The sequence below is a fragment of the Schistocerca serialis genome, chromosome 2 (assembly GCF_023864345.2).
Source record: "Schistocerca serialis cubense isolate TAMUIC-IGC-003099 chromosome 2, iqSchSeri2.2, whole genome shotgun sequence".
Taxonomy (NCBI): Eukaryota; Metazoa; Arthropoda; class Insecta; order Orthoptera; family Acrididae; genus Schistocerca; species Schistocerca serialis.
In genome coordinates, this window is record NC_064639.1 from 411,122,538 (window position 1) to 411,143,982 (window position 21,445).

At 38.4% G+C, this 21,445-nt stretch overlaps 1 protein-coding gene across 5 annotated transcripts in view; it reads left to right on the top strand.

Annotated features, from left to right (window-relative positions):
* Window positions 1-858: 858 nt before the first annotated feature.
* Window positions 859-21,445, top strand: part of LOC126457249 (serologically defined colon cancer antigen 8 homolog) — a 234,878-nt gene continuing 214,291 nt past the window's right edge. For 3 of the 5 annotated variants that reach the window (XM_050093402.1, XM_050093404.1, XM_050093403.1), the window contains exons 1-3: window positions 859-1,271; window positions 8,051-8,198; window positions 18,031-18,354. In XM_050093402.1, the coding sequence (XP_049949359.1) occupies window positions 1,258-1,271; window positions 8,051-8,198; window positions 18,031-18,354 (486 nt within the window). In that variant the 5' untranslated portion in view covers window positions 859-1,257. The remainder of the gene's footprint in view (window positions 1,272-8,050; window positions 8,199-18,030; window positions 18,355-21,445) is intronic. The other 2 variants (XM_050093405.1, XM_050093406.1) reach the window with 1 other exon arrangement.

Below are 21,445 nucleotides of genomic sequence, written 5' to 3' on the forward strand. Positions count from 1 at the left end.
TACAGTTTAAGTTCACAACCGGTTTCGGCCATCATATCCAGTCCATTTTCCAGTGGCTCTCAAGATCTTGCTGTTATGAAGCAATGTCAGTCGAAAATGGCCTGGATGGGAAGGTTGAAACTGGTCGTTGACTGGAAAAAGTATATTTCAGCAACTTGAGTGGCCTTTCATTAATTTAAAATATAATCTGGGGTAACAGCGTTCTTCCAAATGGAGAAAATAATTGCATAGATTGCTGTCAGATGTTCTTCGTGTAATTTCCTTTCACCTTTCTTGTTTCCTACCTTTTTCGACAGTTCGAGATTACTTAGGCTTCTATTATAAGGCTACCTCGAAGGCTATGATGAAGGCTACTGTGATAAATTTTTCTCTATGACACATGACGGTGAACTGTTTGCCGAAACCGTTTACTCGACAAAGAACTGAATTAAACTTTTAAGCCACTGGTTACAGGATTTTAAGTTACTTCTTTTCAGAACATATCTGTGTTCATGCCTCAACGTATCACACACTGGCCAAGTATTTCTTTCTCCGAATTTCTATAACTACAGCTCTTTCTGAATTTGCCACAGTGTTGCAAGTAAAATGTAATTCCATATGAAATGTGAGCATTAGAAGGATCTTCCTGAGAAAAAAGTTGTCGATTTTATTTATGGGTACATTGTTGTTGTAGACTTAATATCTCGATTGTTGTTCGTAATACTACATATTTATATCGGAGAAGTTCATGAAAGTAGTGTATCTTGCTCGGCTGCTATTTTAAGACAGTGCAAGGGTTAGTAATACGTGGAATTTGAAGGCTTGTGTGTTAGCGCCAGTGAGATTATTGTTAAGCACTGAACGCTGAGAGTGCTGTGTACATCTGTGCGGTGTAGATATTTGGTATCGTATTCCAAACTCCGCGGGAAGTATGTTGTTGTATTTGTATGTGTTGAGTTTGCGGGGTAAACGTGAATGTTTAAAGAGTGATTATGGAAAATGAAATATACTGGTAGTATGGGGTGAAAGTTATCATATGATAACGAGGCAAAGCTTTAAAAAAGTTTTGATCCGGTGTTAGATTATTTTACATAGTGTTTGACAGGTAGTCTGCATCAGTATGTGCTACACTGTGAAAGTAAGATTTCTCGGTTTCAACTCTCAGTTCTGTGCTGTGAAGAAATACGACTATGAGCACTATGAATATATGTCTCCTCATTCCACATAAAAGAAAGACTCCGGTTTTGAGAACAACACTATTGACTGCCTGGTCGTAACATGGATCAGTATGAGTAAGTTGAAGCAGAATAATTTTATAACGTCACTCACACTTTAGTATGAAAGAAACTTTATATTTGAAACGTATATAGTTTTTAAATTTACGGTAAAAATTTGTAAGTAATCATTTTCACACTTTTTATCTATTTTCCCCAAATGATTATTGTGTGATATTCTTAATAATACTTTTACTGCTGTAGATGCTAAAATGTTGCCTAACAACTCTGCTCCATAAGATTGGAGTGTTCTGAGTAAATTGTGAGTTATAATGAGTCAGTTATTTGAGTTGTAGTCGCTGCCAGCACAGAAATATTTCAAAAACTGGCAATTGCAACAGAGTGGGATACAAAATACCTGTATGAATCATACAGGGACATTTTAATCGAACCATTTAGGGCCTACGAGTGTGATGTTCATGAGTTCGAAACTTCATAAAAAGATTACATCGTTTCACGAAGTAATTCATTTCTTAGGACCCCAGTATCGTGTCAGGCCAGATAAAAAAGATACATTTCTCAGATCAACAGTCAGTTAAGAGTTTAGTTAAAAGTTGTACAGATAAATAAAATCCAACTTTTAAAATTCTTTTAGTTTTACATTGCCTTGACATATTTTTGTGACAAAAAATACACTTGAAGCCTTCAGCAAGGTTTTCTTCTGCGCATCAAATTTTTTAAAAACTATCTAAGCCCGAGTGGGGCCATGTAATAAATAAATTGGTTATAAGTATCTGTTTCACCGTTTCTAGCCTGGTTGCAAGCCTGCCCATATGAACTGTTGTGTCCGATTCCACCCGTCTGCTTTGACCCATGACGTCACCAATATGAAGCCTATGACATTATTACATAAACAATAACAAACACGAAAATACATATAAAACCAACACACACATCCGTCTCCAAAAATGTAATCAAACTAACGGGACCAACGCGGGAAATTGGGTGTTTTTGGGCGGGGACAAACTAAATATAAACACATACAGACACACACCACTAGCCCAAACCACACAAAACGGTGACATAAAAACACCACAAAATTCCGCTACACTTTACAATATCGGCAGGAATCTATCACTTCCCTTCACCTACATAGCTCAACCGCAATTGTCGATACCACAAAATAAAAAGCAACTACTCCAAAAATTATAATCACACTGCAACTGTCGATACCACAAAACCAACAACCAAAATTGGAATCGGACACTTCCCTTGACCTATATAGGTTAACAGCAACTCATGATACCAAAACACACACACAGCTACAATGACAAATTGCAGTCAGTCACTTCCCATGACCTATGCAGCTCAAATACAACTGACGATACTAAAAAAATTGAAATCGAATACTTCCTTTTAAGATACATAAATCAACCACAAGTGCCGATAACAAAACATCAATCACCAACACATGAAGTAAATAACACCGACCCAACAACACCTAAAAATGCCACTGAACATCATAACATGCGAACAATAGACCAAAAAAATTGACTACTTGCCATAAAAAAGTTCTGGCATTACACACTAACCCCCAACTAGCATATATTCAGCCTGCATACGCCGCATTTCACTATCTTCCTCACAAGCCCAAAAAGTTGCAGAAACTTAATGACGGACAACATGTCGTCCCCCATTTCAGCCCGCAGACATGCACTATTAAACTTAGAAGTCATACCCATACCTAACAAAAGAAGCCACAAATTGAATGAAACGACTTACCGCGTGACAATCAGCAAACCAATAACATCAAAGTCACCACAATAACATAAATACAACAGAAACTTAATTCTTAACTCACTGAAACTAATTTCCGTTCTTCTATAACAGTCATGACCGATAAATGCACACTTCAAACACCGACACCCAAATGAACCCAATACACCTCCAGAGGACACCACCAACCGCAACAAGACGACATCTGCAAACACAACACACTCATGAACTAAACTCCGCGTGTCATGATGTCATACAACACCCTTATGTCACGGGTCAGTGCTGTTGGGTGGGATCAGACGCCTCCGTTGACCCTAGTTTTGTTTCAAAATCTTTTTTCTTGTCGGATCAGGTGAAATGCATATGTTTTGAGAAAAGACATTAATTTATCCACTTGTGTGAGATCTTTATATTCCACATCACCTGGGCAGCTTTGTATCTTAAGGGCCATGTACACACTCAGGCTTGTCTGAGCAGACCATTTTTGCATCATGTCTGCACATCTAGTCTGCAGTATTCAATTTACATTTACTCCTTCCATCCACAATACAGCTTTGCACAGTCCTGATTAGTATTTCGAAAGTACAGAGTATTTTCTGGCCCTGGTGAAATTAAGTAAATTTTCTGATAAGGTAATTACTGTGTGTAGTGCCTCTACTTCAGAAGTTATGAAAATAAGTATACCAGTATGTAGAAAATGAACAAGAGTTGTTCTAAAACATTTTACGGTGTCACATATTAATCTTTTAAAGAAGCTAAATATCGAAAAAGAGGACTTGTTTAACTACCTAGGACAAAGGAACATTATCTGTGTTGTTACAATATGTTACAACATATATAAGGAGACGTGACACTCTAATGAGAAAATCAATAAATGCTTATGAAAGACTTCTAGTAACATTGAGGTACTTGGCAAGTACCAGAATCTTAAAACTTAGGTATTTGGTAACTGTCAGAAGCTATACTTATCTGAAATTTTCTGCTGTGATGTCACCTTTATTGTTGAGCTACATCATTCTGGAAACACATAATGCCAAGGTACTAGAGCACTTTACCTGGTCTGCACATCTGCTCTGCACCAATTCAATCACTGTCAGTCCAAACACAGAGTCATGCAGAGAAGTTTTTCAGTTGACAGTTCAGTCACACATAACGATTTGTCTGTGGAAACTATGTATAGGCCTAGATAAGTCTGTTTGAATATCTGAGTGTGTAAGGACACTTTAAATGTCTTTTAATTGTAATTAAAAAAATGGTTCAAATGGCTCTGAGCACTATGGGACTCAACTGCTGAGGTCATTAGTCCCCTAGAACTTAGAACTAGTTAAACCTAACTAACCTAAGGACATCACACACATCCATGCCCGAGGCAGGATTCGAACCTGCGACCGTAGCGGTCTCGCGGTTCCAGACTGCAGCGCCAGAACCGCGCGGCCACTTCGGCCGGCTAATTGTAATTGCTTCATGTGCTGTCGACTGTGATGAGTGCTCATATATTGTGTAGTGTCACGTTTGTGTTATTGTTGACAATGATTATGATGAGAAAAGGGAGAGTATACAGCCCAGAGGTGGCTCATAGCTTATTTCTTTAGAATGACACTAAGGGTTCCACTAATTTTAATATGCCCATCTGATGCACAGATGCTCAATACTGTGACGTACATTCTCTCCATGACGCACTTCAAGAGGTTTGGAATTTAACCCAGGTATTGGACTGGCATAAAGTTTGATAGTCAGGAATTTACCTCTTACCCCCTTGCGACCATCTAATGGCAATTTAAGTTTTGTACCATCAGGATTTGAATCATCAGACCCTAACGAGAAACCCTTGATTGCTACGTCAGAAAAGTTCAGTGATGCTTACAGTATTCAACGCCCCACATATTGTCTACCGTGCAACCACAATAGTTGCTGCTAATAGCAACAGGGGGTGGTTCTGGAGGCATCCAGTGGTGAGCACAGCATGAGGCTGTGAAGCGTAGTTGAACCTGCTTAGTTGATGAGTAACTCTCTACAATGCTAGTGGTGTCGGTACAAAGCAGTCCAATGGCAACAATAAACATAGTAAAAATTGCATTATATCTACAACACTTGCCAAAGTTGACATTTCATCAGAAAGGAACCCAAGAATTGTCGCAGAGTGAGAAAGAAGTGCCTGATAAAATATTAGCGTTTCTGCAGAATGAGTCAGTGGAATGTGTGGTGTCGAGTGCGCCTGACTATGTGAATAATGTACATGAGGAATACAGTGATGACAACACCTGCTTAAAAAGTGAGAGGACACAGAAGCAGGTGTCGGGCCATGTAGTTAATCATCCTTACTGGACAGGGACCCACAAATCCCATCTCCAGTGAAAGGTTGTAAAGGCCAATCATTGTCCAAGGGGTGGGTGCTAAACGTAATTATGTACATGAAGATCATCCACAGCATAGTAAAAAAATCAGTTATGAACAGATTTTTAATAAGTCCGCAGCAATATAATCATGTAGTGCATGAGAAAAACTACAAATATTCAAAGGAGGACAAGGCACACTAGTTACAAAAACTGGTGTTTGGGCATTTCAAGGCTGCTAGACACAATTTACATGATGTTCATGAAAGTGACCAATTACATTGTCCACAGCAAATTAAGTGCAACATTGATCACAGAGATCTCAAGGGAAGCAGTGGATAGTTGCCTAACTTCAAACAGTGCTACAGAATTGGTAGACGTAAGATAGCAAAATTTCAAACAAAGCGTCAACTTGATGATTCACAGCAAACTGTGGAACTGGTCTGAAAATTTGTAGATGAGGTAAACAAACTCATCCTGTCATTCAGCAAGGAATTTGTTTTTAACTCGGACCAATTGGGATTTGAAGAGGAAATACATATCAATGGAACCCTGTAAATTAGAGGTACCAAGAGTTGTATCAAGGTCAATCAACATCAGTGCCTTAATGAATTTGTAAATCTGGGTGGTAAATTGGCTAGAAAGTTATTTATTGTGCTGTGAGAAGTTGGAAGTGGTCCACGCCCTACAATTCTTTCTAATGCTCATGATTGTGCAAGGGCAGTAGGAAATATTTACTTTACAGCTACCAAGAGTGGGTAAATGGGTATAAGAGAAATAGAACTAAGCATGAACACTGCTTTTCCCCAATAATTGGTCAAAATGACTTGAATTTGCTTGATTCCCGGTCTGTGTATAAAAATCATACTCTTTTAGAGCAAACTATCCCCACTGAAAAGTGTGTGACGTTGCAGTTATACCACCTGGAAACACTGGACAAATTCAGCCTCTGTATGTTTTCTCCAGGCGTATAAAACATATTACTACACTATCTGCAGCTATGTCTTAAAGGTAGCCAGTTTCGTGATAATCTCTGTAACAGAATGTTTTGCATTCGGTTGCATTCCATTACTACATTTCATCAGTTCTCATCACCCTGTTACACCAATATGATTCTATATGCATTCTTGAAGAGTGGATACCTAGCTGAATATGCTCGATGGTTTGTAATTCTCAAGGAGTTCGCCTTCAGTCTTCATGGTGCAAACATTTGTGACGACTGTGGTGCGCCATTTTTCATTTTGTGCTCCTGGTGCAAGTTAACGGTTGTTTTGAACATTTCTTGAGTGTTGACAATGTCCATTTTGTGAAGTATAATACATACATCTCATAGAAGCTTGATCTCTGCGCTTTCTGAACACTCATTTTCTGTCATGCTCCTGATGCACATGATAAGTCATTAGCAGCAAATAATTTTCTTGTCATAATTGTTAACACAAAATTTTTAAATGAGCCTTACTAAAGATTGAACTTGCGGGCTCACTTTCAAACAGTTCCTTGTAAGTTAAATGCCACTGTACAAGGCTGAGTTCGTGAAATCAGCTGTAGAGATGGGATGTTAGGTTAGAACATCACATGTGTTTGGAAGCCACAAATAGAACTACGAAATAATTATTTTTTAATTTACTTTCCATCTTTTTCCTTTAAGGGGGGGTAGGACGTCAAACGGGCCGACTTCGAGAAGGAGAAAACACAAAAAAATAATATTTTTTAAATGTGAAATTTCATGATTTTTTTTCACTTACTGTTGGCTGCATTTGTTGCTATAGGTACACTTTTCTTCATAAGTAAGAGAGATTCTTCGATGAATTTTGCACAGCTTACAAACCATACTTACAGGTGTATGAAACTCTAGAATTTATTTAATCTATGGAAAAATGAATGGGCTGTTACGTTTTGAACTTCATGTTTATCTCAATTTTTATCACAGTTTTTAACAGATTTAGGAAATTCTAGAGTTTCATACACCTGTAAGTATGGTTTGTATGCTGTGCAAAACTCATTGAAGAATCTCTCTTACTTATGAAGAAAAGTGTACCTACAGCAACAAATGCACCTAATACCAAGTGAAAAAATGATGAAATTTCACTTGTAAAAAAAATTTGTTTTCTTATGTTTTTGAACTTCCTCTGCTATGCGTGTGAATCCTGAATCCTTCCTGGTCATGCTAACAAAGTTTTATGAATTTATTTGTAAAAATATAGACAGTGTAAATTAAAATGTCCTGTGATGCCTCTCCTGCTCCAAGTCGGCGCGTTTCACGTCCTACCCCCCCCCCCCCTCCCCCACCCCTAATGTGTTTTGTTACACCACCGTTGAAGCATAGTATAAGTCTGGTTATTACATTTTGATTCCTGTAATAATTTTAACGAGTTTGGCTTTTCTTTATGTAACAAAGGTACATTACTTTCTGAATGAAAGGACAGGATAACGACATGTGATGTAGTTCAATTAAAATTACTTTGTGATTGACAGAGTGCAGTGGTGAGGAAAGGGGGGGGGGACAGTTTGTGGATGGGGTGGGATAGTGTTGAGTTGCACGGTACACTGCATGTATTTACAAATTAGGCAACACATCAAGAACATGGTACTCAAGAATGAACTGCGAGTAGATGTTGGCTTGCCCCTACTAATTGACTTGCTGAAATGTCAGTCACAAAGTAATTTTAACCAGACCATAGTATAGTACACTTAATGTGTTTGAGCATTGTTAGTAACCTACTTTTAACATCATTTCCACCTTTCCAGAAAATTCAATGGCTACCACAAAATGGATAGTGTTAAGAAGAGGATTCCTGATTACACTGATATAGCTTACCGGGAAGCTGTTGCCAGGTTAAGATATCTGCTTGCAGAATCTTATTCATCACGTGGAACGCCAACAAAATTATCACATGTATGTATTGTTAAAAAAATAATGTAGAAAATGAGATATTAGCCTGCAATATCATGACTTACACTTCCACACTTAATAAACAGATACATGGTAAAACATGAATATTATTGCCAAAATAAATGAGAACACAGTTGTTTCTACATACCATATGCGGAGACAATGACAACTTGAGGGAAGATGAATGCCACATAACTTTAAGAATTCTTTTAAATTTCTGGCTTTCAGAAGCTTAAAAAGACCCTTTCATCTTGAGAAATGAAGTTCTGAGGGGAAGATATCCAGGTTCTAGAAAAGAGTGAATTCACTCCAAATCTTGTGTCATAAACACACAGAGCGTGTGAGTGAGACTTTGACAGAACATCAGTAGATTTATAGCTGAGATTCATAACCGAATACACAAATCTTAGCTGCTTGTTAGCAGGTTACTTTTTCCATGTTTGTGTGTATTTCATTGCTTGTGTCATTGAAATACGTCATACTGATAGGATGACAGGGGAATGTGTTACGAGGTCTCCCATACAGGAGACATCACTCTGATAAGGAGGCACAGTTGGATCCGTTTTAGAAAGAAAGAGATAAATTTAAGATTTTGGGTGAGTAGCATAATGTAGTTGTCATTGGTGTGAGATACTTAGTGAAGAAGCCAATCTCATTTCAATACAAGACTTAAGTGCATATACATATACAGTATATTTGCATCTTTCATTTGTTTATGACAACAAATCTTGGATTTAGTGACAAAATGACATGAATTACTTGCATGGTGCGGATAGCTGTTCATTCATTTTCTGCTTTTTCCTCTTACAAATTAGTACTATTGATATACACAGCACTTTTCGGTCAACTGAACGTACCTGTGCTGGATGTTGGCTTCATCCCTTGACATAATGATATTGTGGCATATTCATAGATATGCAGAAAGGAAAAGAAAAGAACAGACACTATTAGTTTTACGTCTATATTTTTTAAATGTAGATTTTGGTGGCTGATTGATCAACTGATCTTTATTGTAGACCATTGTCTGTGTTAAGCTGGAAGACAGCAATTTGCTTGTGAGTTGACAAAGCCAACAGATGTGAATATGAAATCTTAGTTGTGGTGAAATACTGATTTGTAGCATTGCCCAAATGCAAGTTTATATAGTATGGTGACAGTGTACTTGTGAGTTGGAGAAGTAGTATCAAAGGCTTTATTTAATATGGAATTTTGCACAGTGTATGTTGAAATATTATTAATAATTTTGTCTCAAGAACATAACCTAGGTTGTGGTGTGAGATTGATCTGTGGCCTAATCAGAGGTCTGGGTGGGGTTGGAAAGTGATAGTTTGGTTGAGAGTTGACGAACCCACCAGAACTGAATATGCAACCTTGGTTGTTGTGACCAACTGATTTATTGTAGGCGGAGATGTGTGTGAGTATAAGTTGGTAGTTACATTTTCCATTATTTTCTGTTTACTTGTGTCCAGAAACCTGCAGAGAGAGAGAGAGAGAGAGAGAGAGAGAGAGAGAGAGGAGAGGGGAGGGGTGAGAGAGGGAGTAATGCCAAGATTTACAAAACTAGAAAACGGAGTGTTGTAGCCTATCCCTCCTGTTATTTAATATGAACATAGATCAAGTAGTAAAGGAAACTATGGAGAAATTTGAAAAGGGCTTTAAAGTTTATGGTTGGAGGGGGGGGGGGGGGGAGCTTTTGCAGGGAATGTAGATTGTAGGCTTTCTCAGTTAATTTCATTGATGAAATCATCTTGAGTTATCAGCTGTATCATAATATCATGTTGTCCCAGCCTTAAAACGAGTTTCCTACTCGTCTTCAGGCAAGGTATCATGCTTATGTTTGATTTGTTCCTTTGTAGTTGCTGAACTACAGATTTCTCTGTGGGGAACTCAATGTGCGGGGCAGTCAGTGCCATCAGAACGGCTGTTGTTGTTGCTGTCGAGGGGGCGATGAGTCCAGGTGTCTTGGTGGTGCCTGTCTGTTCTGTTCATTGTCTCCACCGCTTTCACATGAGAGCATTCCTCATGTATTTTTGATAACGCCACAATCCCTGTGGAGCTCTGTTGGAAACCATTGTCCTAGTCGACATGATCATCATGTACTCTTATTTCCACTGTCCCTGTGAAGACTGAATTCCAGAACACATTGGCAAGCCACAGTATGTCTGTCTGTTCAGAAAGAATTATGAGGCCCTCATTGATGCAGTGTTCTGCCAGAGCAGACTTGTTGATTTGGTCAAGGCAAATGCTCCTCACATATTCTGTACTCACAGCAGTTGGAGATGCATCACTGTGTCTGTCTGATGCACTGCATGCCACACTTGCAACTGATGCCCATAGCCATAGTTGGTCTTCAACAAAACCAAGCGTATTCTTGATTTTAATCAATGAGCAGAAAGTGACGTTTTTTTTCTTTTTTTGCTCCTCTATCATCCCGGAAATTTTGGCTGTGGGCCGCCCTATGTAAGGAAGAAACAGCAGGTGCTTAGTTTCTTCGTGATTGTGTTGTTGGAGAGTGTGGCTTATTTGTGTCTCCGAGTAGCTGTTCTTGTGAAAGGTTTCACACAGATGCTGTAACTTTGAAGGCAGACTGTCCTTGTTGCACATGGGTCATGCTCTGTGTATTGTGGTGGTGAGCAGTTATTTGCTTTTTGTTGGATAGTGGCAGCTGTTGGTCTTCAGGTACAGGCCCATGTGTGTCTTCTTCCTGTAAACGAAATGTCCCTTTCGGCCATCAGAATTCTTCTTTAGCAAAATGTGTAGGAATGGTAGGCATCTGTTTCCTTCCACGTCCATGGTGAACCTGACATTGTCATGTATGCTATTAAACTGGCACAGTAATTCTAGTAGGTTTCCTTTACCATGCAGCCAAACAATGAATGAGTCGTGCACAAGCCAAACCATGAATGAGTCGTGCACATATGTTAGAATGACTTGGGTTTCAGAAGAGTGGTTTTGAGAGCTGTTTCCTCAAAGTATCCCATGTAGGGGTTAGCTATGCCAGGCACAAGAGGGGATCCTATAGTGACTCTCCATATGTGGTCATAGAACTTTTTACTGGATTGGAAGTAGGTGGTGGTGAGTGTATGTTCAAACAGTTTCATCGTGTCCCTGTCAAAGTGACACTCTAGTAATGCCATGGAGTCCTTTAGTATTACCCATGTGAAGAGACATGTGATGTCAAAGCTGAATAGATCACCCTTATCCAGACATATCTCTTGATGCACTTTCATAAACTCAGTAAAGCTCTTGATGTGGTGTGCACAGTGATTATGAGGGGTTTTACTAGCTGTACCAGGTGTTCAGCTATGCCATATATTGCCGAATTTATAGTGTTCACTATTGGACATAGAGGAACTCCCTCTTTGTGTATTGTTGGGAGGCCATAAAACCTAGGTGGTACCAATGCTCTGAATACGGTATTCTGACCATATCCTTAGTCAGTCCTTAGTTGTTTGAGGAGTGAGATGGTCTTTTTTGTCACACCTAGTCCAGGATCCTTCTTCACCTGCTTGTATGCCAGATCCTGTAGTAGTATCACAATAGTCTGTCAGTAGTCATCTGAACATAACAGCATCATTGCATTGTCTTGGTCAGCTGCTAGGACAACTGCCTCGGTTTCTGACTAACCAGCAAACAGAGTATCAATTGCGAGCATACCTTTTTTCCTTTTTGTTTTGGAAAGAACAACTCAAGAAAGACTCAGATTTTTTATCAAAATCATTAATGGTGACACATTTCTAGAGCATCTAGGCAACAATAAAACCAGTGGAAGACTTCATTATCACCTTGACCAAGAAAAACTCATCAAGTGAAGTCAAATGTCAAGACAATGCTCTTTTTCTTTACCAGGGTAATAGGGGCAGAAGGTAGTGCATTCAGGGTTCGTTCCACCAGATCAGACCATTAATCAAGCTTTGTGTTTGGAGCTTCTGAGAAGATTATGTCGAATGGTGGACATAAAAAGAGGACTAATTTATGGCAGACAGGGAACACCATGACAATGCACCTACTCATAAGCCATCTCAATGCGCCAGTATTTTGCCAGAAATAGCATTAATTCCATGCCCTTACACACCATGCTTAACTTCATGCAATTTCTTCTTGTTGCTCTGTGTGATGAGAAACACAAAAGAAAACATATTTTGCTGTGTGGTAGCAGTTAAGGAGGAGGGTGGGAAAGAGGAGCTGTCAACCATGTGTGTAGATGAATATCAGAAATGTTTTCATGAATGAAGTCAGCAAACAGACAACTACATAAAGTACAGTGTAAAGGATTTTAAAAGGGATGATGTTTTTCCCCCTTATTTTGTGTTTTGGATACTCCGTCGCATGTGTAAATGGAATGTATCGAAATCATCTATGATATGTTGAAAGGCCATCTGCGCCCCAATCTGGAAGATGCTCTTAGCTTGATCACCTTACAGTTTTGTTGATTTTTTTACAGAACATACCAAAGTAACTTTCAGTAACTTTTGCCAAGTTCCAGCTCCATCTTCATGTAGATTCTACCTACACTGAAGCATCAAAGAAATTTGTATAGGCATGCATACTCAAATACAGAAATATGTAAACATGCAGAATACAACACTGTGGTCAGCAATGCCTGTATAAGACTACAAGTATCTGGCACAGTAATTAGATCAGTTTCTGCTGCTACAGTGGCAGGTTATCAAGATTTAAATGAGTTTGAACGTGGTGTTATAGTTGGCACACAAGCAATAGGAGACAGCATCTCTGAGCTAGAATGAAATGGGGATATTCCTAAACAACTGTTTCACGAGTATACTGTGGATATCAGAAATCCGGAAAAACATCAAATCTCTGACATCGCTGTGGCTGGATAAAGATGCTGCAAGAATGGGACCAATGATGACTGAAGAGAATCATTCAGCATGACAGAAGTGCAACCCTTCAGCAGATTGCTGTAGATTTCAATGCGGAGTCATCAACAAGTGTCAGTATGCGAACCATTCAATGAAACATCATGATATGGGCTTTTGGAGCCGAAGGCCCACCCATGTACCCTTTATGACCGCACAACGCAAAGCTTTACATCTCGCCTTTACCCGTCAATACCGACATTGGACTGTTGATGACTGGAAACGTGTTGCCTGGTTGGATGAGTCTTGTTTCAGATTGTATCGAGTGGATGGACGTGAACAGGTATGGAGACATCCTCATGAGTCCATGGACCCTGCATGTCAGCAGGAGACTGTTCAAGCTGATGGAGGCTCTGTAATGGTGTGGGGCGTGTGCAGTTGGTGTGATATGGGACCACTGATACGTCTAGATACGACTCTGACAGGTGACACGTACATAAGCATCTTATCTGATCACCTATATCCATTCGTGTCCATTGTGCATTCTAACAGACTTGGGCAATTTCAGCAGGACAATACGATACCCCACACATCCAGAATTGTCTCAGAGTGGATCTAGGAACACTCTTATGAGTTTAAACACTTCCGCTGGCCGCCACACACCCCAGACATGAACATTATTGAGCATATCAGGGATGCCTTGCTATGTGCTGTTCAGAAGAGTTCTCCACCCACTCATACTCTTATGGATTTATGGACAGCCCTGTAGGCTTCATGGTCTCAGTTCCCTCCAGCACTATTTCAGACATTAGTTGAGTCCATTACACACTGTTTTGTGGCACTTCTATGTGCTCGTGCAGCCCTACACAATATTAGGCTGGTATACCAGTTTCTTTGTCTCTTCAGTGTATTTTCTCAAGGCCTACTTCCTTTGGAACAGGAAACTTGTGAAAAAGTTCACAAATTTGGCAAGCCATTGTTTCTGACCTAACAGGAGTGATATTCTGTAATTTATCTTCCAAACATTTTTTTATTAAAATAGAGAAATAATATAAGTGAAGCTCAGATGATTATATTCAATGCATAGTCTCCCTTCAGACTTGGTGCAAATTCTTATTTTGACTTCAACAGGGAATAAGTAGTAACTAAAAGTAGCAAGTGACATGAACATTTTAGACGATTGTCTGTCAGTCAAAACTGTGCTACAGAGGTATTCGCTATGTTATGTGCCTTTAAAGATATCAGAGATCAAAAAAACTAACTGTACCCAATTTTGCCTGCTTTTGATAGTTAATTGATGCCTCTGATTTTATAATTGTCAACGCCACTGAAAAGAGTGTATTTCCATCAATCAGAAACAATTTCATCACATCTCATTCCAGATAGATTACAAAAAAAATTACATTTGTTTAAAAAATTGTATTAATCCTTGTGTTGGTCTATGGTAACTGTACCACTACAAATCACCTTACATATGATATATTGTGCATGTACAAACTCTGATGATAACAGCAACAGACCTTAGAACAATTTGTGCTTTGATAAGCAACCAAAACATTTATCAATGGCTCAGTTGTAAGTTCTTTAGATTGTACACTGTTTCTCCAACTACTAGATTGGAAATACAGTCTTACTTTTGTGGATAAATGTAAATAAATTCTTGATCTTTAAACAATTAAATATCCTTTTGCCTCATGCTTTCTGCTAGCTTTTTGCCAGACTTGCTGCTGAATGTGCCAGTATTCCTGTTTTCAACTTCCTTGCAGCTTTTGCGATTCTTTCTGAAGCATAAAATTCTTCTATAGTGTTTTCAATGCACCAACTCTGCAGAATCAAGATAAAAATGTTAACTACTTCTTGTTATTTGAATATATTTAACTTTCCTTACACTTCTTTGATCAGCTTGTTGTAGTCTCAACGGTGAAGGCATTGCTTGCTTGCAGTAGGTTGTTCCAACCCACAGTGATAAAGCTCACCTACTGTCACAATTTTCTTAACACATTTATTGCATCTTCAGCCTGATGTGTATGTCATGTTGCATATCTCTTTTTTTTCATTTTTCTTGAACAAAGTCATTGATATTTCAGTGGTGATATGCAACAGCTAATAATATTGTATTCAGATCTTCAGAAATATTGGTGTCATCAGGTACTTCTAATCAAGAAGGAACTAAGATCTATAGAGTGTTCTTAGTGGGAAAATATTTTCTGCGTAATAGGCACAATTTTTGGCCTGGTTTGTGGCAGAATTTGTCAACAGCTGATGAGGCCTTTCAAGTCAATTGAGCCCAGACATTTTTGTAGTGTATGAGTCATTTTGCCAAAAGGGTTACAACATGATATTTTTAAAAATCTGTACTAGTACAAGAGCAGTGCTTATTGCTGTAAACTTAGGAACATCTTCACCAAAGCATAAACCACTTTGTTGATTAAGCAACTGCATGAGACATAACTCTAGACTTTTGGTGGACCATCCAGTTGCTGAGCATGCCACCTATATTCTTCCCAACAACACCAGATTTTCTGAATTGAGCAGGTGGGAACTCTCGCTGCAACATATCCTTTGTTCACATAACCCCCTGGTCTCAACCTTCAGTAGTCCCTGTTCTCCATCTATTTATACTACACAAGCCTGCTATCCCACCAGTGCATCTGCATAGTTCTCTCCCCTTCTCTTCTCCACTCCCCTTCTTTACTACATTCATATTCTCATCCGCTCACCCCAATACAGCCTCCTGATGCTGCCCCTAGAAGGCCTATTCTGTCACCAGCATATCCTTGCATGCTTTCACAGGTAGCATTAGCACCTTCCCCGACCCATCTCCTGCTATCCCTACCTTCCCCCACACCTTTTCTGTATTCCCAGTACTCACACCAGCAAAGATTGCTGCGTAGTTCGGACACAGGTGTAATCATGCCTGCCTTAATGCCTGCAGATGATTGTGTGAATGTGTGTGTGTGTGTGTGTGTGTGTTTGTTTGTGTTTGTGTGCTTTTTGCTTCTTTCGACAGCTGATGAAGGACTCATTTCAATAGCTGAATATATGTAGAATTCTTATTCTGAGACTCAATGCCTCCTCTCTCTAGTGAGTACAATCTGTCCTTTCTATGTTGTTTGTCTATCCTGAATTTTCCGTTGTTTGAGTTCACACCCTGTTCCATTCACATTCAGTACTAACCATTGTAACACTGCTGTCTAGAGTGACACAATGAGATGGTGTGATAAACAATGCTGGAGTTCCCACATATCATAGGTGTATATGCTGTTGAAACAAAAAATTATGAATCTATACTACTAGGCATATTCAGTTTTACACCATACCTGCTTGTTTGTGTGTGCAGGGTCCAAAAAAGGGTGCAGACATGTATTTACAAGAAATTTATTACTGAAATTAAAAACAGCAATTAGACAGGTCAATTGTTTTATTTATTGAAGATAAAGCCATTACTAGTTTCAGACTAGCAATTTCGTCTTCAGACTTCCATGCATGTTTATTTTATATCTTTTATACTCTGGTGAGTTTCATCAGTTTCAATTCACATTGAAAATTTCTAACGTTTTGATGACTAAGAGTGTGTGAAGTGTATGTGCAAATTTCCCACTTCTCTTATATGAATCAACTTACTTGGTGTACACAGCCGATCTTCTTCTCTGGATAGCCGGCCTCTGGAATCTCTATAAACTTCTTCTCCGAAGAATGATGCTAGTTACAGGAACCTTAAAGAATCTCTACTTGCGAAATAAATAGGTACTCGAAGAATACCTTTCAACAACTATCGGTATATTTGAGCTTCATAAAGAACAAAATTCACACTTCGCACATAAACATTAGATTTCTTGTAAGTCGCTTGTATCATCTCACATTAGAAACAGATTTAAGTACATTTAGCAAAGAGTTGGCTTGACAACCATAACTCTATTACAAACAAATTGTAAAATACGTCTTGCCTCCAGCAAGCCCAAGATAAGAGTTTTTTCTTTAGACTTCAGAATCTCAATTGTTCTTGTTATACAATTAGCACAGAATAACCTAAAAGTTCCATGGTTCTTCCGTATACTTTCACTAGAACTTCCATGGATCGCCCGACAAGTACTTGTCGGTGCCTTTTGTTCGCTGCGTCTACCTTCTGCTCGCGACTGATTTCACACCTGCACACACAAACTTGTGGCATGCAGTAGGTAGGATTCTAGGACATGCAGTAGGTAGGATTCTAGCATCCCACTCTCACATCTAAAATATCATGAGTTCAAGACGGTAGAAGCCCGAATGGTTCTAGAATTTACGCAGAAATTCTTGAAACACTACAAGGTTCTTGAGATGGTTGTGCCTCATAGCAAGAGTGGATTTTAGTAAAAAAGAGTGTTTTCTTTTTAAGCTGGCATGATGATTAACATTAATAAAATGTTGTTCAAACACAGTGTGATTATTTCAATTCTTGGTGAAATAGCTGACATGTTTGTCCTAGCTTTTAATCCATTTCCTTAACTTATTAATATGACTCTTCCCTTTCCCCTCCCCAATCTTCACTCATTCAAAAACTGTGCTTCACATGCTAATGCCTTGCTATTGTCAGGAGACAAGTTAATATGCTATGAGTTACCAAATATTACTTTTGAAATGTAAGATTTGTAGCTTCTGATTTCATTCTGTTCTAATGTTGTTAATTACCTGAACATGTGATTGAGTATTTGTATGCAGTGTTTCTGTAATACTGATACTTTATCGCTAGAATATTTTCTTAGTGAATACTGACAGATTTTAATTTAACTTTTGAGACTATAAGGCCATTTTGTGTGGCTGTTAGAACATCAAGTATGTTACATGAGAAAGACTTCACCAGTTAAATATATTGACAACTGTTTTACTGTAAACTTTGAGAATACATGTAAGTTGCTTCGTATATCTTTTCTGCTCTTATTATGACGTCCTGTTTAAATGTTTTGGGTCATAAAGTTTCATTTTTTTAAAATTGTACTATTTTCTGATAATTTATTTTGTGTGAATTTCATACACAGACTCATTCAACCAAGATAGAAGACAGTGGAGATGAAACAGATGCATCAGCTGTTGTGAGTGATCGGTCGCGGCATGTTTCATATCGTGCTCCCATCTTTGAAACCAAATACAGTGTATACCCAGGACTTGCTGTGAAATCTTGTAGCCAGCTGCATGGTCCTCCAACACAACTGCCAGCAACTAGAGGAACTGCATCAGTAGCTTCTGGCGATGAACCAACATCCAAAGCGTCAGCTACTCAGCCACCACCAGAACTGATGGCATACATTGAAAGACAGGAAGAGTATATAGAACAGTTGGAGAAGGAGTCACAGTACTGCAGAGTAATGCATCAGTTTTAATATAAGGAATAATTAAGAGATGTTAAAAATACCAAAGTATTTTGCCATTAATTTATGTTTAACAAATACCTGGAAACACCAAAATCTACTTTCCTTTTTTCCATAAAATTTTCATATCTGTTGCATTTTAGAGTTGTTTTGTGATTATAATTTACATAGTTTATTTTGGCAAGCATGTAACTGCACAGATTCAAAACATAAACTAAAACATATACCAGACAATGTTACTTACAACATTTGTGATGTGTTGCTTTGGACAAAGTACTTGTACATACATATCATAGATGTAGCTTTATAGTTTTATAATAAATTCACTGCACCCTTGCATCAGATTTTTCCAGAGACATTTTAAAATAGCAAATTTTTCTGGTATACTGTTGAGCCAGAGACATTTGCTCTATGCGTCATTTTCTAAGCCTGTGAACAATCTTCCACATGAAAATAATATATGGAATGTCGGAGATTGCAGAATACTTTTGGAGAATTTGAGGAAACATGAGGATTCCTCATTACCATTTACGTCGATAAAAGCCTCAGCTTTAAGATGTGCCGTGATGCCATATATAATCTAAGACAAAAAAAGCGCGGCACCTCGAAGGAGTTATCCAGATGGGATAAATGTGTATTTTATTCTGGAACAGGATAAAACAGAGACTAAACTTCCATGAAAAATTATTTCATGTAAAGGGCATTAAAATATCTTCCTTATTGATTTGACAAGAAGATCATCACAATACAGAATTTAAAATATGTGACACTCACCTCATTACTAACTCAAATAGATGATACCTCCTCTGGTAAAGCTATGGCTTAATTGACACAGACACATCGAGCAAATGCATTCTGTTGGACATTATTCATGAATGGCATAATGGTGTGTTAAGACTGCAATGTTGAATATACGGATGGGTAAAGAATTACATCAACACTATGAGAGTGGAGTTTGGTGCATTGTACATTCCACTTACCATAGCATGTTGCCTCTAAAATGCAGTATAACCTGGTCTGACTGGTCTACGAGCTAGTTGGCTTTGTTCCTTCCAATTGCTACGTGTTGTTCTATCTGAGGTGAACCACCGTACAACTCTTTAGGAGAAGGGTGTCTATGATAGTGTAAAGTAATTTAGGTACTGGCTATGGAACTATCTGTAAGGCACTATGGGGAAAGAATACAATATCAACTTCCCACTACTCCGAAATCTCTAGTGCACCATTTCCTCATACTTACCCAGGCTTATGTTGAAGCCACATAGAAAAATCAGTGGAGCAGTTGAATACATGATAACTCAACTATAAAAGACAGAAAGGGTGGCCAGAACTGACTTTCAGCAGGTGAAGTTCCAGGACTACTTATAGTGTCTCTAAGTACTACATAATGTTAACAGTTTTCTTGAGTTAATTTCCCTTTTGATATAACTATGTATCCATTGTGAACGTAAACAAATAAAGTACAGGATTACTTATAAGCACCTCTGAGGTTTCTGTATGGCTGAACAACTGGCTGAATGACATTAACAAGGCACACAGATCAAAAACAAACAGTAATCAACAAAAAAATATTTGTAAGTACATGACGAATAAAATCCACTGCAGTTGTAAATTCAAAGTTTCCTTATTTGGATAAAAGCATGTACACTACCCACATTTTCGGGCATGAATCCCATCTTCAAGTGCTACTGTAACAATAAATAAAGACTAGGTAGGGCTCTAAATATTTATATATTACATAATTTGAATTTAAATAAACTTCAGAAAGCCAACACCAAGATAAAAATGCTGTAACAAACAACCAAAAAGGAACTTGGCGTACAAATGCTCTGATGCGCCATGATGTTGGCTTTATTAAGTCCATGTCACATTCATGGCAGTTTGTAGTAGGTCATCAAGTTATATTTATGGATTTAGTGCTGGTTTTTGGTCAGGCCCCATTTACCTCGAGTCTCACTAGCTGACCTCACATTTTTCATGCCTCATCTGCTCTGGCTCACTCATACTACTGGCTAAATTTGTTAATGTTTCCATGCGACAAGCACAGTTTTGAATGCAGAGAAGGTATTTCCTGTGGTTGATTTACAGCCATAATGGTCGTATGTTCATTTAATCTGTTTAGTAAAGTGGTTCCCAACTGGGGGAATTGCACCCTGAGGGATAAAATGAAATTTGTGAGGGGTAAAAACTAAATGATTCGATTCTGTTTCAGGCGTGAAACTAAACTATTTTCAAAAAATCAATACTATTCTTACAATTTTGTGAGACTCAATAGTATCAATCATATAACTTATGAATAACTACTTTTTCTCAATTAGTAACATTAATGTCCACCCACTACGTACATATGTTGTACTTTGTCTTGTACATCACTTATGATAAAAGTGAGGCATATGTGTAACAAATGCTAAATATATCAAGAAAATGTCTTCTCCAAGTTGTAGATTTTACCTGCAATAGTCCAGAAATTGCTTCATTACTTGCTTCGAAACAGATTAATGAATTAATTGACAGCACGACACAGTGGTAACTACATAAGGACTATTACTATTACTATTAGTGGCTGTGGTCAGACACAAAGCAATAACAGCCCGAAGTCTTCCAATTTCTGGCAGTTCAGAAATAAGAAGTGCAGCAATCAAGTGATTTATGAACAGTAAGTATAGAGCACACATTTTAACTCCGTTGATTGGGGTTGCAGTCTGGTCAGGCAGGTGCAGAAATGGAGAGGAGTAATGCGGGGAATGTATGTTTTGTAGCAAGTGTCTGCTGTCACTGTCAATAGTTAGCTTTCTAGTGTGAGAGGAAGTTGTGGGTAGCATTTGCAATGCACTACAAATTCCTTTGTTATTCTTGCTAACAACCCCCTCCCCTCCCAAATACACACAAACTAAATATTATTCATCTTTCACCATTTGAAAAATAAAAGTGATCCAATAAAAGTCTTTCATTCTATAGTTTAGTGAGGCACTAAAGATGATGTGTGTGGGGAAGGGGGGGGGGGGGGGGGGAGTGTATTAGCTAATGTATTATCGCACTCAGAGGTAATGGTGTAAGAAAGATTGGAAAGCACTGGTTTAATGTT